A 27,549-nucleotide genomic window follows, 5' to 3' on the forward strand; every position below is an offset into this window, starting at 1 on the left:
TTGTTGCTGGTGACAGCAACCTGTCAGTTGTTGGTGTATTTCCAGCCTGCTGCGCTTCCTCCTGACTGTTAGCACAGACTGGTTCCATGCTGCCGAAACATTTCTCAATGGGATTCTGTTAATTCCTGTAGCTGGCACTGTCTAGCACAGGCTAGGAAAGAAAGCTCGCTCTGTTCTGTCACAGGTCTCGTGACTCGAGTTAGAGACAGAAATGTCTGTTGAGTCTGTCCTCTGCAAGAGAGGTTCTGAGCCTTGCTCTGTCACCTTGCTTGTCACTTGTTTGTAAGTGAAATGAGCAAAGGCATATCTGACAGAGAGGTTAGTGTGATGCATCGCTGAATGTTGATTAGCGTGAACTGATGTCACGCTGAGCTTATCCGACCCTGACATATTGGTTGGGAGGGAAAGCTTTGGGACAGCTAATAAAGGCCAGCGCTTTGTCAGTGTTAGTGTAACTGTGTGTGCAGCAGCTCATACTAGTGCAGGCTTCTCTTGGCAACTGTCAAGTTGGGGGCTCAAATATTTACTTTCTAAGGAACATCCTTGTCTTCTGCTGGGAAGTTTCTTTTTATTAATTTAAAAGTAACATTCGTAGTTTGAGGAATTATTTTTTTCTTAATTTTGAGACAGTTCTCTGCATAGCTGACTGTAGATATAGTCCAATGTGCAGCAGAACAAAAATGCAAACTACCTAAATCTAGCTTCTTTGTGAAAATTAAAGTGCTTGAAATACATGAGAAGCTATTGATATAATGTGCTTTTTACTAATTTGGGTGCAGGCATCAGAGAAAAGAGGTTTCTTTACAAAGTTTATTTTTTTTGTCTGTTCTGAAGTGTGAAGAATATTTAAAACAGCACTGTTATAAACTTGATTCTTTTCTCTCTAGCTAGGTGTTGGCTCTAGTATACACATGTGTAATCCCTTCAACTCCTCTGCACTTAGCAGTTGGAGTACAAGGGTGGAAGATGACATCTATATGCATGTAACTTTTCATACCTTCTCATAAGGGTGGTTGGTTTCACACCTAAGGCTGAAAGACCAGTGGCTTACAGAGTCAGGTGCAGTATGATGGTCTTCTGCTTGGCTGTCCAGTTACGAAAGTCGTGGCCTGTGCCATAGCCTGGTACTTACATAAATCCCTTCCTGAAGTTCACCAGAGTGTAAACCAAACATACGCAGTAGCTGCAGCATAGAAAAGGGTTTTATTTGCGCTCATTAACTCCAGCCATAAAGCCCATTCTTGGCTCTGCTTTGTCACAATGCTCGCTGTCAGCTGCTGCACGTACACCCTGAAGTGACGATTGCCAGACTGTATGTCCCTCCTCTGAAACGCCTTTGTGTATTCTAATAATCATACCTTAGGCATAATGTTTATGTCCACTAAAATAAACTGCACACAGCGCAGGGAGTCAGGCACACAAGTCCCTCAAGTAAGGACAGGGATTTGTTCACCTCCTGTAACTCCCATGCTCTGTAAGAGCCATTCACCTGCAATAAGCTGAAGAGCAGAACCACATGGAGGGTGGGGAGGGAGCACGTTAGCAGCAAAATTATCAAATTAAACCATAGCATTGAATTTTTCCTTTTTTGCCTTCATCTTTCTGTTTACAAAGGATATTGCACGTGTTCTGATTTTTCTCTTTGGCAATTTCACATCACTGTAACACTGGTGAGATAAAGCAGGGAGCATTTGTTACCAGCTGTACTCGGAGACTCAGCTGGCACATCTGGATCAGAAGGTCCACGATTTGTTGTTTTCAGCAGACATCTCAGCTAAACGTGTCTGTTGCAAGTGGCTTTTGAGAGAGCAAATTTGGGCTTGATCCAAGATGTACTGTGCACATGGACCTGCTGGTGAGGCGAGTGGGTTTTGCTAGCGTCCAGTGCCATCCTTCTGGATTAGCCACTTGTGACGAGAGTGGGTGCTGCCCAGCATGCGGCGGCGTACGTGTTCTCTGCTTTGGCTCCGTGCTTGCAAAGGGAATCCTTGTCTGGCCCAGCTGCAGGGCTGTCGCTGGGGAAGGGTGTCTGTTTTCTCAGCAGCATGTGTCCATGCACTCCCACCCCAGAAGAGGGAGACAGTGATGGTAAAGTACTGTTACTTTCCTGGTCACACCACGGAGCCCAGCAGCGGATGTCTCAGAAAGAAGGAATTCCACGCTGTGATTTCTGGTCCTCTGAGTCATATGAACTGATATTGTTATTCCATTTTCAGTGAGCTAGTGTAGAAAGTCATTCCCTTGGGACTGAATCATGATGTCCGTGCATGTCCTTGATAGTAGGTTGTGTCACCTCTTGTTGCGCTTCATGAATGGGCATCTGGGCGAACTCGGATCTTCCTGCGTCTGTGGTCAGGACGTCCGTCGCAGCTACAGCAGCTATAGCAGCAGCAACTGCAGGCAATGATCATGAGCACCAGCACAGTAACTGGAAAGAGAAGCAAAATATATTACTTCGTGACATAGAAGCAATCGCTGAAGAGTAACTCTCTGTCTCCTCCAAGCTGTTTGGTGTGCAGCAGAATTAAGAAAGCCTGGTTTCTTGCTGGTTTTTTTTTTTTTCCCTCCTATATCCCCACCTCCCTCCTTCTAAGTTCCTGCCCCTTTGTATTAGTTATCCATTTAACCTGGACAATCATTACCAGATATTTTATGATCTTAAGAGGTATGTACCAACCCATGTGGGGGCATATCTTTACCTGCCTAATGGGCTGTTGTTTCCGAGAGGACATGCAGTGGCTAAGTAGAGCTGTGTGCCTGGAAAGGATGGAGATCCAGCTCTCCCCACAGTTGTGTCAGAAGCAACTCAAGACAACTTGGTTAATCAAACTGGCAGCTGCGTTTCTGAAAAGAGCATGCAGTGTACCCTTTACTGAGGATAGATATATGTGACTGTGCTGGCTTTATTCTTTCTTCTGCATTTATCTTGAGAGAGTAGATACTTCAAACACAGGGTTTTGTTTCACAAAGCAGTGGGCTAACTTACTGTTATTCTACACTAGGCGTAATGGTTAGTGTCAGGAGGAATATATTAGTTTATCTGGAATAGAAGAGGATGACATCTTTAATCTTGCAAAACACGTAAGAATATGGGAACGTGCACGTTTGTGCGAGTGTGCTCCTTAGAAGTCCGGAGCTGGCCTGCCAGGTTACCGAATCTGTGGGGAACCAGCTGTAGGTATGAAAAAAAATAAAGCAGCAGGTGTGTCTGTCTGAATTCCAGCCCAGGGAGGAGTGTCCAGGCTGGATACACACCCTTCCTTTTGCCTGGGAGCAAAGTGTACCTCTGTGAGGGGGAGGGCCTGCCTTCCTTCCTGCTTGTTTTCCCATTGTCTAAACAAATTTCATCCCCCTTGATCAAGCAGCTCTTTGTTATTCCTTCCATGCCATCCCCCCACAGAGCAGCAGGAGGGATCTTGCCATTACCAGAGGAGAATAAATAGGCTCATCTGAAGCATGTGGGCTTCCACTGAACTAAGCACAGGAATGACACTCAGTCTCAGACTTTAAGTGTATTCTGTGGCAGTGAGATACCCTAATACATGTGTCATAAACTGTCTCCTACGCATCAAAACATTGCAGCAGCTCTGAGTCAGTTAAAATCCTGCTGTTTAAACTAAAGCTTAAGTATGAGAGCTTTGGGGAAAGCTATACTGTTGCCTATCATGCATGTCCAGTGTTAAAAAAATTACCTAGAAATTAAACTGGGCCTCAGAGTACAGCCTGTAGAACAACTGCCAACACCACCAACCCACCAACCAAGACTGTGGAGCAAGCTGCCCCTGCAGAAGAGAAGAGACATTCTGACACCCCTTTACCTCCACTGATAAACTCACCAATAAATAGAAGAACCACACAAAAGGACACGATCTCCACTGGGTCAGCCTTGGGCAGTTTCTGGAGCTTAAGGAGAAACTTCTCACCAATGGTTTGCATTTCCTTCAGAAAGCTGTCAGAAGACATTCTGGCTCAACCTCTCCAGGCTTTATGCTGCAGAAGAAGCAAATAGAGAATAAACCTTTTAACTGACTAATGCTAGGAACCTGCCAGCCTTCTTATAGAGCTGGTGATCACAAGGAAAACAAGTTTATCTGGTCTCAGTCCTTGCTCCCAGTAGCTAAGGTGGAGGACTATTAATTGTCTACATGTTCTGGCACTGTTTTAGTTTCAAAATCTGGCTTTGAGGGTGCTTTTGTCAGCTGCAGTGTTGAGCAAAGGCAAAACAGTGTTTTGCCTAAAAGGACGTTTATTTCAGCAGGCACAGAGTTAGAACTGGACAGTGTCTGCCCTTGGCTTTTGCCCAGTGAAAGTTTTTTTTTTTTTTTTTTTTCCAGTTGTGCTAACTTGTCCTTCCAGAAAGAAATGCAATTCTAACTCGACCTGAATTCCAAATTCTAAACTCCAGTGGAACATAGTTTTCAGTTGTTTTTTATGGAGTAACACAATGTACTCACCTTTGAAGACTTCCTGCACTTCCAGCTACAGAAAGGCCCTTCAAAAACTAAGGCGCTTACGTCAACACCTCACTACAATACCATTAGTAACCTTTTATCAACTGGTTTTACTGAATGGTAATATTAAGAGCTAATGTCTGCATTCGCTGGGGACAGCTGGATGCTTTTCCAGCTTACAGATGATTGTAAGTTTTATATGGTAAGCTAAATGTAGCTTTTTTTTTTTTTTCTTTTAAGCCACAGCCTGTTCTAGTGGAGCAATATATGAATTGAACAGTGGATGTCCACCCATCACTGCTGGTCATAAGTGAATCAAAAGTCCCTGGATCTCTCGGGGAGATACCTCCCTTATGGAGCTATTCCTTCCTACCCTGCTTACACCTTCTTTATTCTCAAAAAGAATGATCTCCAGGAACGACTGTTACTGGAAATATTATTAGCCTAGTCAAAGTTAGGTGCCTCAGTTTTGCCACCAATATTTACTGTTCTTTTCCCCCATGAGCAAACTTTTGGAAGGCATTGCAGCAAACAACTTTGTATGAGAGCTATGGAAGTTCAAATTTTGCTTCAGTCAGTAACTGGAATAGGATATTGTTGAGAAATATCCATAGTTTTGCCTAAAACAAGTGTCTGGACAGGTCAACGCTTGGACAGATTGTAACTCTTGTGTCATTATTATACCAGAATGTCCTAGCTTGTGTGTGTTGTAATAGTCAACACTGTTTTAGGGGACTCGAACATTGCAATTTAATATCCTAGTCCTGGTGATAACACAAAGCCAAGTAACCAAGACAGTACTTCCAGAATAAGCCAGCGAGTTCATTACTGCACATCTGGTTTGGTTACTCAAACAAACGGATGCTTGGAGTTCAGTTTTTCTAAACACGCTGAGGATGGAGAGACCTTGGCTGTTTTTTTGCATGCTGGGCTTAAAGACTACAGTGCCAAGTTAAATTACATTTTGTATGTTTATGCAATTCAAAAAGGGTTTTCTTTGTTCTTTTAAATCCAAGCTAAGGAATAAAAATCTGAACTAGCTGGCTTCCTAGGGATAGGTGTGGATGGGAAATCTACATCTACAGAAAGATCTCTGTGCAACTTAGCAGGGAGGCATAGCTGCGGCCTTTTGACCTGAAAAGGTAACTTTTGAGACTAGGGTTAAATAGTTCTTTCTGGATGATTGCCGTACCCCAAGTAAGATGCTCCAGAAATGGCTGCTTTATCCTTTGCACAGTGCTGTGGGATTCTGTGTCAGCAGGTTTCCAGTTTTCTTTCCATTCCGAGAGACGGCGGTGCAGGCAAAGGTGAAGTGATTTCTGTTTTCTGCTCTTGGCTCTAGAAGAAAAACTTAAAAAAAAAAATATATATTTTTGGCTCTAACATTCTGAAGATGTTTGTTCCCTTTAGGGCTGTTTCTGCTTGCCCAGCTCTCCTAGTAAGGAATCTGCTGTAACCTTTCAAGCAGCAAGTATAAGAGCTAGGCTTCTGAAGTTTGGGTATATACAGTGTAAAATTACTGCTTAGGATTGTAGAACTCCATGTGGATTAGCAAAGTGCCTAGCCTAAAATGATAAGAGCTTATCGTCTAGGTAATGGACATTCCTCTGCCCCATGGTACCTGATCTGGAGCTAAGTGGAGGAGTTTTTATTCTAAAACTTGCAAGGAATGTTGCTTGTTTACCTTGGTTTTAACTTCTTCAAGGACGAAGTTTGATGTTGATGGTGCAGTCTCCAGTCTATCCGTGAGGAAGCAAATGTTTTTCTGCTCGACTGCACTTCTGCACACTGGTTCCAAGGGCTCTCGCTGCTTTGGGATTTCTGCTTGTGGAGCATAGCAAAAGGGTGAAGAATAAAACACTTCTGGGGTAAAAAAAAAAAAAGTTAAAGGAAAACTCCCCCAAGAAAGCTAGTTATGTTCATGGACTTTTGTATCTTCCATTTTACTTGTGTTACTTTACTTTACTTGTGTACTTTACTTGTAAAGCGTTCAGTCAGGACTAGTTTTGATTGTGATCTTTTTCCAACTGATTTCAGCAGAACCAAGATTTTACCCCTAGAGATTAGCATAAGGGTAAGGCTAATGCTGTGTGACTTAAACAAGTTGTCTTATGTATCTGCCTTATCTTCCCCATGTACAACTGTTATGACCTGAGTGGGGTAAACTTGGGGGTTGTAGTGTGTTCGTGATTCCCTTGGGCTAAATTAAGGTGAAACAATACCAGACGGTGACTTGTATGCTTTTATTTGGGGTACTAACAACTTGGATCAGGTAAGTGTGGTAGCAGGCAGCGTGGGTTCTATTATGAGATATTCCGGGTGAAGAGGAGAAAAGGAGGGGGAAAGAGGAGGAAGGAGAAGCAGAGAGAGAGGGCAAGGTAGATATAACCACCCTTGGATCCTGCAACAATAGTTGATGGACGTAGCAATCCTCTAGCGATGCACCTCGTCTTTCGGAATGGTGTCTTTTATAGTCCAGTCCCCGCCTCTGTCACGCTCATGAGGATTTATATGATAACATTCTTGATCTCCTGTACAGGTGCCATTAGGGGAGGGCTCGTAGGGGCTGTTACTATGTCGAAAGAAGACTTCACCGCATGTTGGTACATCAGAACATGGAACTGTACGCTCTCCGGTAGGCCCCCTCATGTGCTGTGCCTCATTTACAGTTTAACCATTGCTAGGCTTGCTTAACACAATGTTTGAGATATTAACCCCATCAGTACCTCACACCACCCTGTGGCTCAAACCTTGTCCATACCATTTTAATCCAGGGTGGTGATTTTCACATAATGGATAGAAGGTAGAGAGGATACGAGTCAAGAAATCATGCATTTTACAACAGCAATGCTGATCATCAAAACCAAGAACCCACAAATCAACATCATAACAAAGTTCAAAAGCCATTTTCCCCAACCTGTGAGTCCTAGTGAATCCAGGAGAAAGGTGAGCCAAGATCCAGGGCTCCATCTAGTTAAAGTTAAACCAGTCCTTCGGTTGCATTGCTCGGAAAAGTTCTCTGGGTTTATCCGCCACCTCTTTCATCTTTTTTCGCACTTCTTCTATGGTGGTAGTTTCGTTGTGTATGGTGAGACAGCATTTTCCACGGGTGAGATTTAACATTCCACACGCCCCCTGTTCCTTTAACAATAACATATCTAAAGCTAGTCTGTTTTGTAAAGTCGATTTAGACACCTGTTGAATCTGCAAATTCATTTCCCCGAAGGGTAATTAGTCCAGTTGCTTAAGACGTGTACCTGCTAGGTTAAATTTTTTAAGACAAATTGGTGTCTTTTAAGGCTCACATATGTATATATTTTCTAACATGAGAAACGTCATGCTCCAGGTATAATAATTGGGTATGTCGACTCCATGCACGGCATCAGTTATCCGTGATGCCCATCTGGGGTTGTGAGGTTTCAAGGTTCCTTTTACAAGTCTGTTAGTGTTCTCCACAGTACCACGTGCCTGAGGGTAGTGTGGAGTGTGAAAATCTCACTTCATCCTTTGCCCACTCTTGGACCACCCAAACAGTAAGGTGGCTTCCATGGTCTGATTGAATTGATTTGGCTTTAGGCAGGCAACTAAAACACAATTTTAGGCTTTTTACTGCATTCTCTCCCGTTGCCTGACTTACTGCCTCTGCCTGGGTCAGTCCTGTAATTACGTCTACCCCTACCAACACATCTTGTTTTCCCTCCGAAAGTTGGAAAGGACCAATGCAATCTACTTGCCAAGTGTCCCACAGCCCCTTATTGTCTCATAAGTGTAAGGGTTGGTCTTTGAGGGGATCGTGCTTTTCCAGTTGAATATGGCACACATGGTATGCTAAGATTCCAGTGTTGCACAGTTCTGTCATTATGGAACACCCCCTACTGATTGCTGCTTTAAATAGACTTTTACTGCCCACGAGGCCTTGTTTAATGTGTAGCCATTCCAATGGATGTTCCCATTTTTCTTCCTCACCCTCTGTGGCCATCCCTGCCAAACAGGCTAGCGAGTCTACCTGATTGTTCCAAAGGTGAGCTGGGTGATGTCCTGTCTGATGTGCAGCAACCCACCCCAATAGGATGGATTTCCATTTAGCGACCTTAAGGATTTCTTCCCATTTTTCTCGCTGTCACACCGGTACCTGATTAACTTCCCACTGGTTTTGTTCCCAAAACTGGAGCCATTTGGTACATCCCTTGAACACAGCATATGAATGAATGTAAACAAATACTAGTTCTTTGTTCTCTGCTTCCCTAATAATCACGCTCCATACGGCTACCAATTCTCCCACGTAAGCACTTCCCTCCCCTTCCATTATACTCTACTCACCCGAATCAACATGTGAGGCTACAGCTCGGTATCTCCATACCTTCCCTTCTCTTTATGAGGACGTGTCAGTAAACCACACGTTTTTCAGGTGAGTTTCGAAAGGAGGAATGGTTTTTATAACGGAAGGGGGAGATCTCCTGGTCGGATAGGTTACTGGGACACTCTTGTGTCTGAAGGACCTTAGGTGCCCCTTCGGCCTTACACGTGTGACTATAGTCATCTGGTGGTGCGTACCACTCCCTGACTGTTTCCTGCAGTGCAGCCCCTACACGGGGTGGGATTTCAGCCAGTACTGGTTTCAAAACTTTTAAAAGCCCTCTAAAAATGAGTGGTTGTTGCCTTATGACCTTTTCTGCTTCCTATAAGGCTAGCTACAAAAAGGCCCTTCTCCCAAGGTCGATATTGGTTTTTGCATCTTTGATACTACACAAATAATCCCGATAGGGTGAGTTGGGCCTTCAGATACGCATTGCCACACGAGTGTTGATAGAGCGTGAATCACAAAACCCCATTCAGTGTGGAGTGGGACAGCTGGGTGCATTAGCCCTAAAGCCTGATATGCCCTAGCCTCAAAAATCAACAGCTTTAAGGCTTCCTCATGGACAGGGATCCAATCCGAAGAGGCTCATTTGCCTGTCAGATCATATAGGGGTCAGCCTATGATGGAGAAGTCTGGAATGTGTTTTCTCAAAAAAACCCAGCAGGCCTAGGGTTCCCTTTTGTTTTCATACATTCACTTGCTCAAGGGTAGTCAAGGTTTCCAGGGGCAATACACGCCATCTCGCCCCTCCGCCAGATAGAGGGCGTAAGGCCTGCAGAAGCAAACTGCACTCCATCCCATGTAAAAGCAAAGCGATCTCTGCTTCCTGCAAGGGGACCATAGAAAACATGTCTTCATGTCAATGGTTGCTAAAATTGGGTGGGCTTGTTCCTGTATGGTTGCAATTAGCTCAGCCGTGTTAGGCCCTGCAGCTGTCGGGGGCCTGTATTTGCGTTTAGGCACCGATAGTCAATGGTCAGCTGCCATTTCCTGTTCAGTTGCACACAGGCCAAATGGGAGAATTAAAAGTTGAGTGCATGGGACTAAGGGAAGGGGGTGCGGCTTCACATTCACAATTTTGGGAGGGAGTAATTCTGGTGCAGTCTGGAGCACGCATATAGAGGTCATAGGGAGACCAAACACCCGCTCCTTCCCATTTGAGTCCACCCTTTAAGCAAATCGAGGCCCTAAATATTTGTCAGTTGCTTTCCCAATATGATTACAATTTCTATTGCAGTCTCTTCTCCTGGCAGCCAACACTTGACTCGAGCCATGGGCTGCAGTATGGAGTTTCCAAAGACATCTGTGGCCCAAATTTGTTTCTTGTCAGCACCTGTGCTGTTGTAGCTAGCGACATCCACCCTAAGTGCCAACTTTTGAGTTCCTGTGTCTACTAAAAAGGTGACCGGATTTTTAAAGGGACCCAAGGGAAGGGTAATCAATAATGCCCCTCTGCTACTTTCTGTGAGCCTTCTTAAATAAATCCACTGGCTATCCCCAGCTCATTTATTTTGGACAGTAGAGGGGATTTCGTGGCTTGGGGCTGCACAAATCAACTCAGCTTCTGGGGGAGCTATTTCTACCCGTGTCATCTCTGGGGGGCCTCCCCTTCGCCAGGGTCAGGGTGCTCACAACAGATATTGTAGTTGCACCACGTATAATTTCAAGGCATCAAGCAGTCCCCTTTTAAGAGGATGAAGTTGGTCGGGGTCCGCCACATGTTGCATGCAGAGTCTGCTGCAGAATCAGTATATTAACTTTTAGTAGATTGTACATTAACTGGAGACACGCAGCGTTCTGTACGCTCTCAAAAATGTAACTTGCCATAGGCATTTTAATTGAAAAGGGGTCTCCCCTTTCCATAGGATCAGGTTCACCTGCCCAATATGCTTCTCTTTGGGTCAGGGACCAGGGTTCTCTATTGTCGTCTGTGGTCAGGAAAATCCCGTCTCCGATATCCTCTTGCCTCATCCTCGCTCAGCAAGGTATGATCGCCACTGGGAAGAGACACTATCTATACTTACTCAGTTTCTGTCTCCCATGCTCCCCAGGAATATTTTTCTTGAATTTTGGCCAGCTCGGTAGGGGAACAGGGAATGATGCGGGTGGTAACTTGTTGAGTACCTCCTTGACCACCATCTACAGTCTCAGTCTTAATTAGAGATCGCATGGTGTCTTCCTTCTTTCCAGGGTAATAGATCTCTTTTATACATTCTAGGTCCTTAAAAAGGGTGTGACAATTCTGACTCCTTTCCCTCATCAGGATCTGCATCAATAACTTCCACACCAGTCTCGAAACGGGTGTCATCTAGTTGTTCCCTTAGTATTTTTTCCCGCTCCAGACCGCCATGTAGCCACTGTTTAGTTACTCGCTCAGCAGTAAGCTTATCAGAAAGACTTCTTGTCTGGCTTTTTGTGACAGGCATTTGGAAGTTCCTGCTGGGGTGGGGTGGCAGCCTGAAATTGGTGGTTTCAGCTATTTCCTCTTCTGGCTGTTCTTTAAAAAAGAACTCATCTGTCCAGTGTTGCCAGTGGGACTAGATCATCAGATCATCAAGTCTTTCTGCTCTCCTCTATGTTACAAAGCCTGGCAGGAGAGGGAATAACACAAATCTTTTAATTTGGATTTATTTGTTTTTCAGGAAAAAAAGGCCGACTCTGCCATGTGCCAGAAGTTGTTAGCCTTGGCTGAAAAGAGAGAGCACAGTAATAATGCAGGGGGTGCCCAGCATCTGCAGGTGTGCTGCATACCTGCTAGGATTAGATGATCCTTTAAAACCAAAGCAGCAGGTCCTACCTTGAGGGCTTCTTTAGCTTTAGATTTCCAGAAGTGCCAGTACTTGTTTTTAATGCGGATTCATCATGCCGTGCCCACTGAATAAAGCTGTGAAAATTGCCATAATAGCACTGAAATTATTTTTCTGCACTGTTTTAATGGACTTATGCCATATTGAAGCACTCAGAGAAGTTGGCTGCTCAGCCCTTCTGAGAATAAAACCATTAAAAGGCCTCAATCTGGACATTAAAGAGAAAAACCTTGGTCAGGGTTTCTTTCTGCTGTGAGCTGGCTGCGTGTGGTAGCTTTCTGACTTGAAGTAAGAAAAGAGCTTTGGGATGACCATGTAAGGTTGGGGTCCCACATCCCTCTGTCTGCCTTAAGCTCATCAAGTTGCTGTAAGTATTTTCAAATTGATGTAAATTGATCTGGGTTTTTTGGTCTGTTTTTGGTTTGGAAAGCTGTATCGTATCTGTGTGTCTACACAGGTGCATCAAAAGTTGAACTGTAGGGAGTGGATGAGCTTAAGCTTACTGCTGTGGAATGAGACACTTGTTCAGTCATAACTCTGGTGGCATTTCAGCAGCCTATTTCAGAGCAAAGAACATTAATTTGAGTTTGTGGTTTAGCCCCAGGACTGGAAGTGAGTAAATGCAGGCAGTTTTCCTGGCCTGCCAGTGATGTTTACTGGTTGTGTGTCTTTGGGTAGGTCATCCCATCCCTCTGTTGGGTGACTTAATCTCTGCAAAGTGACAAAGTGTGTAACCGCCATCAGAGGTTTGTTTGCTAATTTTTGTGTATTCAAATCTCTAATATGCTCTGAAATCTTTAGCAAGAAAGACAGTAAATCGCTGATTTTGTTGCAATTACAACATGAAATGACCTTTGTTTGCTAACTGCTTGTTACTCTTCAGTCACTGAGCCTGTTTAGGATAAAAGTAGGTGAAAGCATGGCTTCCACTCCTGGTCGCTCCTTACCTAGCCATGTTATACAGGGTTTTCTTTCTTTCTCTTGACATGACCCTGACCCATTGGTTTTACTGTAGTCCCCCTGAGAACCTTTGCTTGCGTGGGTTTCTTGCTATAGTAATCTAGAAATGGAGACGAAGCTTTTGAGGGGTGAAATCTGTTGATGGTGCCCTGAAGCTGCCAATGCCTCTGGTCCTAGTGCAGCGAGTCCCAGTGAAGGCGAGTTAGATATCCTTTACCGTGCCCGTTGCCCATGTCAGCCGCGCTCCAGAGACCTTCCAGAGCAGGACCTCCGTGGTGTGCCCAAGCAAGCAGAGTGCCAGGACAGCATTCGCATTGCAACATTGTCGTTTTCCCCAAGACTGTGGCTGTGGAAAAGCAAATACTTTGTGTTGTTCTTATGCAGGCAGCTTAAATAAATTGGTTGAAATTGGACTGATACAGGGATAGGAATCCTGTATGGATTGTGGCAGCTTATTTGGTAGGAAATCGTAGAAGGCAATTCCAGCCTCATGGAAGTAGAGTGCTGAGCAGCTGAAGGGGTGAGGATGCTTTTTATTCTGGTCTAAAACTTTAAAATAAACTCTGACTGTATTTGGCCACTTTCTGAAGAACATGAAGGCTTGGCTGGCTCCTAAGCCTACCTAGCTTTGTTCTTGGTTCCCGAAATGTACTTCTGATTTCGTATGGATAAGGTCTGCAGTGCTTCCCGTCCTAAACCAGTGCTGGGCTGCTAGGTGTTGTTACAGTTCAGATGCATTTTGGCGGAACATGTAGTAATTCCTGTATGATTGTTTATTGTTCTAAGTTTGTAATGTACTTCTGAGATGAAAAGGGCTATAGAAATGCAGTCCTATTAGCAGTGCATGGTTTTCCCTCAGCATTGTTAGTGCAGCATTTGCTGCCATGACTGTAGTTGACCAGCTGTATGAGCCTTAACTATAGCTCACGCACCAGCCCTTTTTTTCTAAAACAGGAGTGAATGGAGCCAGACAGATCTATAATTCATTCCCAAGCAGATGAAAATAGTTTCCAGTATCAAAAGAATTCAGCTTTTGAACAGCACACACCCAAACTGGTAAATTGCAGCTCAGTGTCATGGGAGAAAAGCTTTGACTTTGTCAGCTGTTCTGGAAAAGAAGGCCAAACATTCTTCCAGATTACAAAGCTGCCCTGATGGGTAGGCATTTGGCTGCAATACCCTGTCATCCTCACTACCCACTATTTGGAGATTGGTTTTGAGGCAGCACTGTAAATGTTCCTTCCCTCCCCTATAACATAATATTAGGTTAATATAAAAATTTCCCTGCAATAGCAGTTTGAGAAGCTGAGGTACCCATTGGGGCACTGAGCTGAGAGTCTCTACACCTCTACAGAACACGCTGGTTTTCTCCAGTCCATCCCACAAAAAAGTCCACAAAACCCCATGAGATAATTCCTCCCTACTAGTCCCATTTTTAAGGAGTGGGGAAACCAAAGCACAGAGGCATCCAGTGAAAGGAAAAGGTCAATTTTAAAAATAAACCTGTAGCTCTTCTACAAGAGAACTTTTTTTAGGGTTGCTGATGCTTGAACCTAGTCTGAAAGTCTATTCTAATATTAGCAAAATAACCATTTCCCGGGAAGCTGACAGAGAGGTAGCTATGTGCCTGTGAAAGGCTTTTAAATAGTTACTTCACAAACATACTGGGCTCTATCAGCTGTTTGGTGTTTGAGGTGAGGCCGCTGGAGCCCTCAGAGAGTGCTGGAAACACCTTCTCCATCTGCTTTCAGCCACCTCTGTGTCCTGTCCTTGATTGATCTCAGACCTACAGGTCTCAGAAATTACAAGCATTGTTGAGCTTTTTGAAATATGCTGGCCTAGTCCTGGTAAAGATGCCACATGGGTGTAGGAACTCAAAACCGAAGGCTCTAACAGCTGCTTCCTCAGAAGTGGCGGGTTTGAACCGTATCAGCTGTGGTTGCGTGGGGCAGTGCGAGAGCCTGCGTAGAGGTGAGGGGTGGGTGCTGCTCTCCTCCTCGATTTATTTTGTACCCCCACCCCCATACCCCCTTTTGCATTACAGTCTGGCTAGGAGGCCCGTGCACTCTGACAGCTGTAACACAAGCCATGTCCTGCTGCTTTTATCCAGACATGTGTTTCACATTGCTTGTGTCCCCCCCCCGCATACGTACAACGCGTCCGCGGCTGGACAAGCCCCCAGCCAAACCCATTAAGATTTTGTTTTGGCCAAGAAAACTTGGCATATTTCTCTACTTCCCTCCCCTGCCTTTCTGCCCTTGCTCCTCCTTTTTTTTTTTTTTTCCTAAACTTTGTTTTTCCTCGTACTTTGTTTGGGAAACCATCTTAACTGCAACAAACAACCTACAGAGACCCTTCATTAGCAGGGTGGAAACTTCCTCCATCCCCTTTGAACGTAGGGTTAGGCTGGAGGCGTGTGGGTCTTAACTGCTCGATCTTCTCAAACAGGCAGTTCCAATTCGGTGTTTGTACAACCCAGCGGTCAGACAGACCTGCCCTCCCTTCCAGGTTAATAGGAACGGAGAGAAGTGGAAATACCTGATCCTTAACATTCCTCCCTGCAGGCATGTGTAGGATCAGGAAGACATCTTTCTATGAGAACTGGCTTTTTGCCCCTCTCCCTCCCTGTTAGCAAACAGCTGGCTGCCCACGCGCCTCCTGGCAGAGGGAAGGGTCCCAGCTCCGTGCTAGGGGCTGCGAGAGCTTTCAAACAGAGTAATTGCTTCCAAAGGCAGAAAACGGGGGCTTCTACGGCCAGGCTCCTGCCAGCCCCGTTCCCACATCCAGCTGCAAAACGAGGTGGGAGCACAGGTTGGGGGACACTTCTGTATACAAAACCATGATTACAGTGAGTAATGGGATGTATTTGGGGGATCCTTTTCCTCTTCCTTCCCTTCTCACTGCATTCAGACCTGGTGATCTTGCTCCTGTAAACCCTAGACCATGTTGTGTTTCTGTATGTGTCCTCCCAGAGCAGTGGTTTCTCAGGCTGTTTTGAAGAGTAAACCAGCATCTGTTCCTGATACACCAGCTGATTTTTTTTAAATGCTCTTGTTAGAGAAGCTGTGTGAAATCTTTCCATTTATTTCTATTGGACACAGATGCTTAACTTGCACAACATGCTAGTTCTTCAACCAGGGTTTGTTTTCAAGCTCTCTGCCTCAGGGTTTGGGGGGTAAAACTTCGCTCCAGCTGGGAGGAGCTCTGGAGAAATGCTGTGGCTGGCACCCACTTGCTTTCGCGCACGCTTGCCTGTGTTGGCAGCTGATGGCTTGTACACTGCTCGTACAGAGGAGCAGACCAGCGCTCTTGTCCGCGCTGAGTGTTAACAGATCAGCCATCGCTGTGGAGAATGCCCTGTGCTAGACCTGCTTGTCAGCTAAGGTCACATTCCGTAACAGCAACAGAAAAACGAGCAGCCAGCCTTTCTAATCGGCAAAGAAGTTGCTTCCTCCTGCTCCGACTCTCAAAGCAATGCCAGACTGCAGGCTGGATCCTTTTGTTAGCAGTACGGCAGCGGCGCAGCTCTCTGCAATCCTATTAAAAGCTTTTCTCTAGCCACCTTTGCTCCTGAGTGTCCCTTGTGAACAAATTCAGGTTAGCAAGCTCTGCCCAATGGCTATTCTGCAGTTCACCATGCAGAGAGCAGCAAAAGCTCCGGCTCCTTGCTGACTAGCAGAATGTTAGGGTGCGACGCGTGCCCGAACGCCAGCGATAGCTCAGCCTTACCCCAGCATGCCGTGAACTCCTCTCCTCTCGATTTTCTTTCTGTCTTCTTAAACTTTCACGTCATCTCTCCCCTCATCCTGCGTCTCGCTGCTCTCTCGGCTCCTCTCTGCTCCGCCACTGACACTCAGCTGTTGTCTCTCCCTTTTTTTGTTACTGGTTGTCCTGGAGATGTGGAGTTTCGTGTTACATGCGTGCCAGGAGGGCGGCCGGGAGCCACCGCCGCGCAGCCAACTCCCGCAGCGCCCCAGCACTTGTTGCTCGCTTCCTCTGTACATCCCCTCCTTGCAAGGTCTCTTCTTTTTTCCTTTTGATTACAGCTTTTTCTGGAGCGGGCTTGACTCAATTCCCTCGTTGCGATAGTTCGGGTGTGTGTTAAAGCCATTAAGTTTTCTTTACGCTGCCCGGTTTCCTTCCGACTCCCGGGGAAAGGAGCTTTTCTCTGGTGTTCTTCGAAGACATTGCAAGCACGGTGCGGCACGGCCCGCCGCTGGCCACAGAGCAGAGATGATACCGAGGTGGTGAATTTGCCCTGTGCCCTTGGCCAGGTCATTTACTTTCCTGATGCTGTGGGTTTTGCTTCTTGTGTTCTGGGGACAGCTGCCACCTGTTGTCGTGTCTCAGGGTTGTTGAAGTTCAGCTGATGTTACAAAGGGTCCAGTCCTCCAGACAGGTGCAAAATTGTAATTCCTCATCAGCCTCATGATTTGCTCTTCTGTTTGATAGAGCTCATTAAATGGCTTTTGTGCAGCAACTGGCATCTGCATAAATAATTTGTCCTCGTATGATTTTTGTCTATTTAATGCTTTCATTTCTTGGCTTTATCCCAAGACTTACTAGGGCTGGGGGGGGAGCTCTTCTGATGAGGCCGTGTACCCTTCTCTGGCTCATAGGAGGGAATGCATTTTTCCAGTGTATTTTGAGAGAGGCAAAGTTTCTTTTAGGATATATGACTTTGCTTTTTCTCTGGCAGTTCATCTGTTTCTGCTAACTGCAGGAATAGGGCTCCTGTTTTCCCTGGCGTACAAAAGCAAGGAGTGCCAAAAGGAGGCATGGTGCAGGCAGCCGTGCGGTCAGTTTAGCACTTTACTGGAATGTATTGTCACAGACAAAAACTGATAAAATAAAAATTGATTGTTATTTGTTCCTCATCCTACCCCATGATGAAAAACAGAGTAGGATGTCTCAAATTAAATAATGATTTTGTTTAGACATTTTAAAGACCAATGGTCAGCTCATACATACTCCTGTTGAAGAGTGGGAGAGGCAAATAATACAGTTGCATATTTAAAAGATAAAATAATTTTAGGACCCGTATAATAATACAAACTAGCATGAATTTATGTAAATCATCTCTCCATCTTGTGGATATTAGGTACTCGTGTGACTCAGAAAGTTTTCCTTGGTAACTTTGGCCTTTTGACTTTAATTGCAGAACTGCAATTCTGAACTGCAGAACTGCAGAACTAAGGTTCTGCAACCGAATTTCAGTTATGACCAAACTCATGAGCACCCTTGGCTTGGGCAGGAAGACAGAGGCAGTTCCAGGAGGCTGGACAGAAAGGACTTGGCTTTACAAGCCTGCTGGGTTAGAAACTAGAACTTCTCTGAATTCCAGTGGCTCCAGAGCTGATCTCTGCTTCCACCAAAGCCCTCCCATGGGGCATCTCTCTTGTTTGCATTAAGGGACAGAGGTGTGTGTGGGCGTCCCTCCCCAGCGTAAGCCTGGTGAGTAGGCTGGAGGAGCAAGGAGAAGGCTTGACCATTACTGTATGCTTCAGTTAACTAATTGGGATCAGTGCGTGTGAGAGAAAGAGATGGGGACTAATGAGCATGCCTGCCTGTTTTCTTTTGGGGAAACAAAAAGCTGACTTGCAGCTCGCTGACATTTCTGTAGTCACGTTGCATTGGCAGGAGAGGCAGCACCAGTGGTTCTTTTGGAAAGGCAGGACAAGGGGATCGAATGTGTTGTCCCCATCCCGGTCCCCCCACCCTTTCCCACCATGTGAAAGGAGCTCTTTCTTTGCACGCAGGACGCGAGTCAGTCAGTGCAGCTCCGCAGGGGGATATAAAGCCAGCTCTGTAGCAGTCCTCTCTAGGCTTTCAGCACCCCAGGCCCTGCAGCACTGCGTCACCCTGCCGCAGCCCTCCGTACCTGAGCAGCGCCAGGCCCTTTGTGCTTCAGCACGCACGTGTCACTGCTCTGGCGACAGCAGTCTGTGACCTGCTGCTTTGCTGCTGCCCTTGCTCTTCTGCTGGGTACATCAACCCTCTGGGCCGTGGGAGCGAGCCAGCCAGCTGCCGCTGCAGACCCTTGCAGGGCTGGTTTGCGATGCTTTGGCAGACGCACAGTTATGCTCCCCCCAGACACATGCGTGTGTGCACACACAAGTTAAAAAGCCAGCTTCATTTGTTAGATCTCTGGCAAGTTCAGACATGCCTTAACGGGTTTATAATAAGAATGAATGAAGTGCTCACTCTCTTACTTTTCCCCTATGTGACCCACCTTTTGCAGATGAAGTTGGTAAGCCAGCTAGGGCACTCCTTGGTAGAGAAGAAAAATCTCCGCTTTTTTCCTCCTTGCAGTAAAATAATTCTCTTTTGAATAAACTCGTTGCTGCTTGGCTGCAGGATTTGATCTCTGAATGCCTGATGAAGTGTTTCTGTGGATGTAGTATCAGTGTTTTGATTAAGAGACAACTGTCCACCTCTGCTGTGAAACCCAAGTTTTAAAAAGCTCCTCTAAATTCTGCTCGCTTTCTTAAAAAAGGGAAAAAAGGTAACGGTCTGGTGGTTCTTTATCTAGAGAAATCAGTGTTTTCACTGGTTTAAGTTAGGGAGTGTTCCTGCCTGTATTGCTCATGAGTACATCTCTGTCACCAAACTCTTTCTTACATACCTGAAAGCACTGATGTCTGACAGCAATCTTTTGCCGATTCCTGGAAGAATCTAATCATCTTCATATGGCTAGTTTGCTAAGGCTGGTAGAATTGGTTGTGCAGTTCCGTATGAGCAAGTGGACTGGTTTCCATGGACGTAGGACTCCACCTGAACTTTGGCTGCACTGGTTAGCAGATCGAGACCCCGGCTGTGTATCTGAATAGTGCTCCCTTGTGGCCTCAGTCTGGATTCTGTTTCTGTGACTTATTTGCGTTCCTGTTTCTTCAAATGTAGATTTGTTCACCTTCAAGCCACAAACAATAAAACTGAAAGCTCGCCACTGTGGAATACACAGAACTGCTCTGAACTCTGAGATGTAGGGATCAACAGGACTTCTTTATATATTTATCCTAGAGGCATTCTGATTGGACATGGAATATATTTGACCAATGATGCAGAATTAATAATTGCATATTTCATCCGCCGTGCCTTTTGCAGATCTCAAAGATCTGAAAGCATTTAGCAGAAGAGATTGACACCACTGTTTGTTTTATATGTGGTGAAGTGCAGGCAGATAGACCTTAAGCAGGGTGCCAGGAACAGAACCCCAGTTCTGCTCCAGGGCTTAATCCCTGTGATTCCTGCTGGAAAAGACATTCTCTGCAAAAAAAAAGACTCAAGTCTTTATCAAAAGACACCTTGCATTTGGAGGGTGGAGCTCTTGTCAATAAAAATAATTACCAAATCATTTTCCCTTTTGTTTCCTAGATGTCGCCATGCTGCCATAGCGAAGTACTTTGGTGATGCCACCCCACCTTGTAACAAGTGTTGTGATTACTGCAAGAACCCAGGGGCAGTGAAAAGACAACTGGAGGCCCTGGAGCGCTGCAGCAACAGCTGGAGCAAAACCTGCATTGGGCCCACAGGTTCCTCCTGGGATAGCTACGACCCAGAGCTGTATGAAGGCGGGAGAAGAGGTTGCAGAGGTTTTAGCAGGTCTGTACTCGGTAGCTCAAACTCAGCTCATAGAAGTTATCAGAGAGAAGAGAGCATCTCCCAGCTACAGGCCCAGCCACTCCTATTTTCAGCACATGTTTCTGTGTGGTGGTATTTTCCTGTAACCTCCTGGCAGCAGGAGCTGGAATTTCATTTTCCACACACTTTGGCAGCCTTGATCACATTCATGTCTCAGAAAGCCAAAAGCTGTTTTGACTGACCTAAGAATTGCCCTGCAGAATGAAATTGGTTCAAGAAACTAGCCTGAATTTTTTTGAAAGCAATAAGTTCACAGTCACAAGGATCAAAAATGTTTACATTGAGACCAAAGTGACAGCAAAGTATGACAGGGTCCAGAATTCATTCCTGACCTAGTATGGCTGTCTGTGGGCCAGCAGGCTGGGTGCCACTGGCAGGACTCAGCCATCACAGGGCCAGCGTCTGTTTTGTCTGCAGATTGCTAAACTGCAGTGTTTCCCTGTCAAGTTGACAGCAAAAGCAAGATGTGCAGTGGGAAACATGATTAATTCTGTCAAATGCTTGGTAGCGTGGAGATGACAACTTCTCTTCCTCCTTTTTCTCTGGCTGAGTTGCAGCGATTGTGCAGCTCTGCCAGGATCCAAGTTTTGCTGCCTGCACTGCCCAGGAAGCTCTGGCAGGACGTGCGGCGCTGTCAGCTGGCCTAGCCCTTTGCTTTGCCTTAGACAGCTTGAGACTGGTGGCCTTCTTCTTCATGCAAGTCCAGCTGAAATGGGTGTACTTGTGACCTCAGCCTGTGTTTGATCTCAGGAGCAGAGAAGACCTGGTCAGTGCTGTTGTACAGCATGCTGTTTGCCACTTGATTTATAGAACCTCACCATGACTTGGTTGTAGCTTTGCCTTGGAAGTTGTAATGGTCAGCAGCCTTACCACTCTGATTTGTGATGCCTGGAAGTTTTGGCTGTGACAGCTGTAGAAGGCAGTAAACTCTTGTGCTACATCTGGCAAGAATCAGCTGCTGCATTTCAGTGTATTAGTGATGGGGATCTCCTCTAATACAACAGTCTGTGAACAACTCAGGCTGAGGAATGGATGCTTTGCCCTCTCTGCCATCTCTGCTCCAAGAACAGCAGTGACTGACAGACAGGGTATGTGACGAAAGGCAGTGACTCCTCCACCCTGTGGGAGAAGCTGGCAGAGCTTCTGAAATGGAGCCCTCCATTCTCCGAGTACTAGTTACGTGCTACTAGTTCGCTCTACTGCTTACTAATTTGTGGGATTAGCAAATTCCATGAATTTTTGGAGGACGCTCACTCACTGTCCAGGTTGCGGGATGGTAGTGAAACTAAAAGCTAAGGCTTGTTCAAAAAGGATGTGAAATACATCTTCTTACGTAAATACTGGGATGACCTAGCCTTTCCAAAGCCTGTCCCCAGTTAGTGCTGCAGCTACAGAAATGGTTACTGCTCTTGTTTTCCTGCCTTATCTAGTTATGATGAAGAAGGCAGTGGGAACGGAGATGAAGCCAATGAAGAGAATCGGAAACGGGAGTGGAACAACTTCTACAAAAAGCAGATGAGTCTGCGCAAAGTGAGTTGGTATCCCTTTGTAAGAGATTCACAGGTTGTTTTCTATGACCTTGTCTTACAGACATAAGGGTTTCCTGGCACTAATGAAAGTAAATTATTGCATCCTCCTGTTGCTTGTTCTGTTTTTTACTTTTTGTACATCTGCTTTTGCTGTCTTCTCTATATTCTGAGTCAGTCTCATAATAGGAAGGAACCTAGCTTATTCATGTACAGATTTCTCTGCAGTGCTTTCAAGAGGATCCTGTTGTCTTTAACACCTCTGATGTTAGTAAAACCAGATTTCCCCACTCAGCTTCTTTTGTGTATTCCTATAGCAAAGGTGAAGTTTTGGTTCTGATTCCCATCTGTTGTTGTCTTTCCCCCATTTTGATGCCTTGATACCTTTGTAAGTTCAGCATTAATTTTCCCCAGAGCAGGGATATAAAATGTGTCTCCTTGTGCTTCTAGACCTGGATGAGTGTCACAGGAATGGCAATGTTTGACCGATCTTTGTTTTCTTCCAGGGCAGAGAACCAGAAAAGGAAGATTTTGTTCCTCCAAGTAAATACCTTCTTTGATTTATAGTGGGTTTTCTTTGGAAGAAGGAAGTCTTGTGTTTTGCAACTGCATGTAATTTATATAGCATCCAGACTAGAGGTATCAGTCCCTAGGCACAGAGGTTAGGCTGCTGGCCGTGAAAGCTTGGCTGGAGGAGGTGGATCAGAGCTTAGCTTTGGCTGGGGTGAAGTTATGGCATGCATCTTTCTGAGCAACTTTTCAAAACAAGCAAGAGAGAAGGAAAACTCTGTCTAACCTGACTTCGTAGGCTATTTCTGCAGTGGTTATGCAGTAGTATTCAATTGGGTTGTAAGGACATTACTGAAAAATTTTGCCATCTGTAACTGTGCTACCTGGGGCCCTGTCTAGCAAGACAGTTCTTGCACTATTGTTAAAGAATAACTGGAGTTCATGTTACTCTATTCAGGCTTTTTATTTTGGGTTGGTATTGCGAGGAGTGGAAAAGAGTTGAGTTTCCTAAGCACTGAGATTCCTTTAAAAAGAGTTTCCTGAGATGGGGAGGTTTGGAAAGGTGTTGGTCATAAAGCCAAGTAGACATTCTCATCCAGAGAGAAAAATCTCACTTCAGCTTCTGCCTACTCTTTTGGAGTTTGTAGCTTCTTCAGGTGAAGAGGGTGACTGTAGTGGTCCTTGGGGCTGTGCAGGGAGGAGCATGCCGAGCACTGCCAGACTGGCACTCTGACAGTGCCAGTTGAGATGTCCTCCATCAGCCCCAGCCCTGCTGTGATGCCTTTTCCAAATGTTTCTTCTGTCCTAGGCGCAGACTGTCCCTTGAAGGATGCCTTCAGCAGGAGAATCTCTAAGCTCACAGTGAAGGTAAGAAAAGCTGGCTAACACTCAGTCTTGTTGACTTGCGAAGAACAACAAAGATTCTGCTTGCCCTGTTCTTACTCCTTCAGGGGTGGAAGTCCAAGGGGCACCATGACTTCTTTAGAGCGTGTCTGAGCATCTCATGTTTCCTAGGGACGGGAACACTGCTTGAAGATGCTGGAAGAAGCTTTGAGCACCAATCAAAAGGTTCCAGCAGCAGGAGGAAAAGAGTATGAGATGAGGTGAGAGAAAAGGGGTAGTATATAAGTTATTTGGTGCAAGAATGTAGTTTCGCTTAACAGCATCCTTCTTGTAGTGATGTTCAGGATCAGATATGAGGACTCCTGTGTTCAATTCTGCTAAATCAGCTTGATCCTACGAGTCACAATTCTTCTCTGTCCCACAAGATGGGGGTAGTGCACTTCTCAAACTGAGCAACTGGGCAAGAGGACTTTGATTTAAAACTCTTTTCACCACCCTTTCCATTCTCCAGCAATTCCCTACTGCACCCCTAAGGACTTAATTGGAAGTTATCACTTATTCTTGCACCGGAGGGAGTGAATTTTGTACTTTTAGGGAGCTACTGAAGCAGTGTTCCCTTTGCAGATACAGAAGTGTGCCTTGCCAGAAATGACCTCAGCCTGTGTTACAGGTCAGACCCTCATGCCTGTGCTGTGGACCTGGAGTATGAAGCGTTCCGAAGCAGTAAAATGGCTAACTCCTACAAGGCAACCGTGCTAAAGAAGGTAGGGCCGTACATCTGCTGTTGTTCCCTTGAACGTGGTGTGGCCTCAGCTCAAGGGGAAATAGGGCAGAGTGTGTGTGGGAAAGATGAAGAGCAGCTCTGTTTTGCCTTGGATGTCTTCCAAATCTTTCTTCTTGGTTTTGTTCCCAGGAGGGCCCAGAATCACGTGGGTTTCACGTCTTTGTTGGCTTTACAGGCTTTGGAAACCTACATACCAGTGCAAGCTTATCCAGATATCCTCTAGGTCTAGCCTTAAAGGGGATGGGGAGTTCCTCAGACTGTCGCTGACAATAGAGAAGCTTTGGTTTACATTGGCTGGTTGCCATAAGTCTCTTTGAAGATGTTTCTGTTCTTGAGATATGTGTCTCTCCAGCAGAGACATTTGTTTTGCCACTATGGCTTTTAGTATGTGCAGAGGCATGAAGATTTCTGGCCACTAGAGGATATTTCTATTCTCTTCTCAGGTAGCAGAAATCAACAAAGCCTCAAAACAAGGAGAGTTGTTCTCAGTCTTTGGGTCTGGAACTGGTGGCAATGGCAGCTTGAAAACAAAATCTGGGTCTCCAGCGGAAGAGGACTTCCTCCCTGCATCCCAGGTTTACTCGGTGAGCGAGTACAGATGGGATAGACAAGGAGCAAATGGTGTACTTTGTCTATCTGCTTTTTTATAATTTTGTTTTAAGTCCTTTCTATGGCCATAGCTGTATATTTCAATTGGAATTACTTTCCTTGTCTGTCCTTTGGTTTTGGAGTGAGATCAACAAGTCATGCTGGCTCCTTTAGTGAATATAATCACAGGCCATACGTCAAATACATTTTTGTCATCTTGCTCTAACCGAGGGTGCTGTCTGTTTCCTTACTGCAGGCCTATGACTCTAACCTAATCCATTTCCCTCATGTCTCAGTTGATGGTTATGATGATGAATCAGTTTCAGAGCCTTCCTCAGCTGATGGGTGTATTGTGCACAGAAACTTAGCTCCTTTCAGGGTTCTGCACACAGGGCTTCCTTAACACACTCATATCCAGAATTTCTTCTTCTTCCTTTCTCTCTAGTTCAAACCAAAGCGTGTGGGAGCAGGATTTCCAAAGAAATCCAGCTTGTTCCAGACAGCTTCAGAACTGCTGAAGGTCCAGGAAGAGAGCAATGGAAAACCTCTCAAAAAAGTAGATTGTCCAAGTGGGCAAGACAACAGCAACTGGAGTCTGGAACTGGGCACCACAAACCCTGCTCTCCAGAAGAAAGAAATAGCAACCAAAGCAATGTGTGACAGTGCTGAGGTAGACGTACTCCTTCCTGAAAAGAAGGAACAGCAGCCCAGTCCAGACGCAAAAGCTACCCTTTTGGATAGCCCCGCAAAAAAGTCCAAACCTAGCAAGAAGCAGCAAATGCTTGCAGAAGCAGCCAAAAAAGAATCACAGGATATTTCCAGATTCTTCTCTCTCCCCAAAGGTGGGTCTAAAGCCAAAAGTTGCAGCTCAGCAAAGGAAGATGGCTGTTCTGCAAGCACACTACCTCAGGTTTCTTCTCAAGGCATGTGTCAAAAGAAATCAGTACCTCAGGAAAACAAAGATGTCTCTGGAGAAGATGTGACTGGACAGTCTCAGGCAGAGAATGAAGAGCTAGGAGAGACAGAAGTAACACTGACTGAGAGAGAGGAGGATTTTAAGACCCAGCAGGCTACTGAATCTGAACTCCTTCAGAAAGAAATGGATGTAAAATCCAGGTAAGATCTCTTCCTCTGCTCCCTGTGTTGCCCTGTTGATGAGCTGCAGAGCTCCACCAGCCTTGCCCTGGAAACTGGGAATCTGTATTAGATCTCTAGGCTGGTGACAGGGACTCTTCCTTTACCATGGAGAGTCTCCTGGCCACTGGCAGTGAATGTAGTAATATCTTCACTGTGGAATCATTAAAATTGGCCTTCTCTCCACTCTGCCTGCTAGTGTTGCTGAAAATTTTGCAGAAACTGAGCTGACTGTTGTTGGGGAAGGTGAGTGTGGGAAGCGACCAGGATCAGATGAGGTAAGACTTTTATGGATGCTGATTTCCTCTATTTCTTCTGCTCATTTTGTGCCAAGTTTCCCTCTGGGAGAAGCTTGGCACAGAGTCAGAACTTGGCTCCTGGTCAGAACTTCACCTGATAGTGTTACGTATCTGGGGAGGGGCCCAGCTGCAGTTACAGTAGAGAGGAGAACCACAGTTGCGTTGCACTCCTGCTGTCCTGCTGCCTGCTGGGCCAGTGCCAGCAGCTCAGACTGGCCCCTCCACTCTGCTTTGTTTCCTCTGCTCTGCAGCGCATGTGACTGTACCCTTTGCTGATGACTTGCCTGGAAGGAGTCTCTCCAGCCCCTCTAGATCTGTAACTATAATTAGCCAGCTGCTTAGCCAAGTCAAGGGGACAACCACAGACCGATGACACACAGCACCACTCTGAAGCGAACCATGCTCACAGCCTTCTGTGCCATTCTGTCTCTGGTTCTGCGTTTGGCATCAGAGACTGCCTGGTAGCTGTCTCTACTGATCAGTGCAGTTTTCTCCTTGCTCTTTCAAACTGAGTGGGAGTGTGGCACTTCTGAAGTGGCTGATTCTTCCTGAGGGATGTATTCTCAGCAGACATTCTGGGAAATCTTTTCGTGTCAGTTTTTCCTGTATAGGATGGGGTCTAGCAATTAGCTGTCCTAATAAGAGCATAGGATAATTCTAAATGTGGTAGTCTTAAAGGGTTTTTCTCAAAGTCCCTTTGTGTGGGAAACAGCGTAGTATGTCTGCACAGCAAAATGGGTCACATGGTGTTCACTACAGGGAGAGCCTGCAGGATGCTGCAGAGATTTGTGCACTCAGGAGGTAGCTGCTGCTTGGAAGTGTAATGCTGCCACAGGAATCGGTGGTTTTGGTTTTTTTCTGTCCTATTTCCAGGATGTGGAAAGTCCCGCAACAAAGCGGCCACGGACAGCGGCAAAATTTTCTATTCTCTCCCAGCCAGAAAGCAAAAGTGTTGGTCCAACAAAGAAGAAGGTGACTTTTGATCCAAACTTATCACAGTGCGATAAAGAAGGAACCAGCAAGACCATACAGCCAGTCACCAAAGGCATGTCCCTCAAAGAAACAGCAGACATCGTGGTCAAATGTTTGACCCCATTCTACAAGGGTGGCAAATTTTCTTCCAAGGTAGGGTGCAGCTTAAGACCCTCTCTAGCAGGAGACTGCATCTATCTCGTGATCTGGGGCTCTGAGAAGGGGAAGATGATCGGGATACCACATTTCATTTCCAAGTCACATCTTGGTATGTGCTGTTTTAGTAACTCTAGGTGCAGCAATTCACCTCTCCCAGGAAAGGGTTTGTGTGTGGTTAAGAGCGGTATCGTGTTGGTTCCACACTGGTTTGTGATTGTTCATGTTTTCACACTAAACTCTGGCAAGTTTTTAAAAGCTCCCACCTGTGGAGCGGCAACAGATCGGGTTCAGTTCTGGTGTAGTTACTTGATGTGTTCTGCAAGGCAGGATGTGTGTGCGTGAGCTGCTCCAGCACGGCAGAGTCGGGTGTGTTTGCAGGTTCACGGCACTCCTGTAGTCTAAATCTGTGAATGGTTTGTGCTAGAGCCAGCCTGTGCTGAGGGCAAGACCAATGTGGAAACAGTCTGGTGAGGTAATCACGTCTGCTTTCTGCTCTTTATCTTCCCCCGTTCTGC

At 45.7% G+C, this 27,549-nt stretch overlaps 2 protein-coding genes across 7 annotated transcripts in view; one reads left to right on the forward strand and one right to left on the reverse strand.

Moving 5' to 3' along the window:
• Positions 1-27,549, forward strand: part of RECQL5 (RecQ like helicase 5) — a 43,392-nt gene that overhangs the window by 14,387 nt on the left and 1,456 nt on the right. For 3 of the 6 annotated variants that reach the window (XM_086762252.1, XM_086762254.1, XM_086762253.1), the window contains exons 9-18: positions 19,953-20,180; positions 21,650-21,749; positions 22,252-22,288; positions 23,064-23,122; positions 23,270-23,358; positions 23,769-23,862; positions 24,326-24,466; positions 24,916-25,586; positions 25,804-25,882; positions 26,777-27,504. In XM_086762252.1, coding sequence (XP_086618378.1) covers positions 19,953-20,180; positions 21,650-21,749; positions 22,252-22,288; positions 23,064-23,122; positions 23,270-23,358; positions 23,769-23,862; positions 24,326-24,466; positions 24,916-25,586; positions 25,804-25,882; positions 26,777-27,376 — 2,098 coding nt within the window. In that variant the 3' untranslated portion in view covers positions 27,377-27,504. Of the gene's footprint in view, positions 1-19,952; positions 20,181-21,649; positions 21,750-22,251; positions 22,289-23,063; positions 23,123-23,269; positions 23,359-23,768; positions 23,863-24,325; positions 24,467-24,915; positions 25,587-25,803; positions 25,883-26,776; positions 27,505-27,549 lie in introns of those variants that run through there. The other 3 variants (XM_086762256.1, XM_086762255.1, XM_086762257.1) reach the window with 3 other exon arrangements.
• On the reverse strand, positions 703-16,789 carry SMIM5 (small integral membrane protein 5). The gene is made up of 4 exons (XM_010126425.2): positions 16,308-16,789; positions 5,644-6,272; positions 3,837-3,990; positions 703-2,428 (listed from the first exon to the last, which is right to left on the reverse strand). Exons 3-4 carry the CDS (start codon positions 3,961-3,963, stop codon positions 2,307-2,309), a joined length of 249 nt encoding a protein of 82 aa, XP_010124727.1. The 5' UTR covers positions 3,964-3,990; positions 5,644-6,272; positions 16,308-16,789; the 3' UTR covers positions 703-2,306.

The sequence above is a fragment of the Chlamydotis macqueenii genome, chromosome 18 (assembly GCF_036417535.1).
Source record: "Chlamydotis macqueenii isolate bChlMac1 chromosome 18, bChlMac1.mat, whole genome shotgun sequence".
In the NCBI taxonomy this organism is placed as follows: domain Eukaryota; kingdom Metazoa; phylum Chordata; class Aves; order Otidiformes; family Otididae; genus Chlamydotis; species Chlamydotis macqueenii.

What these genes read in the sequence shown, in the direction of transcription:
- SMIM5 (XM_010126425.2), bottom strand. Translation starts at nt 3,963, where the DNA reads ATGTCTTCTGACAGCTTTCTGAAGGAAATGCAAACCATTGGTGAGAAG. An exon ending in TGTGGTTCTTCTATTTATTG is followed by an intron (nt 2,429 to 3,836) that starts GTGAGTTTATCA and finishes TTCTCTTTCCAG; the next exon opens with TTACTGTGCTGGTGCTCATG.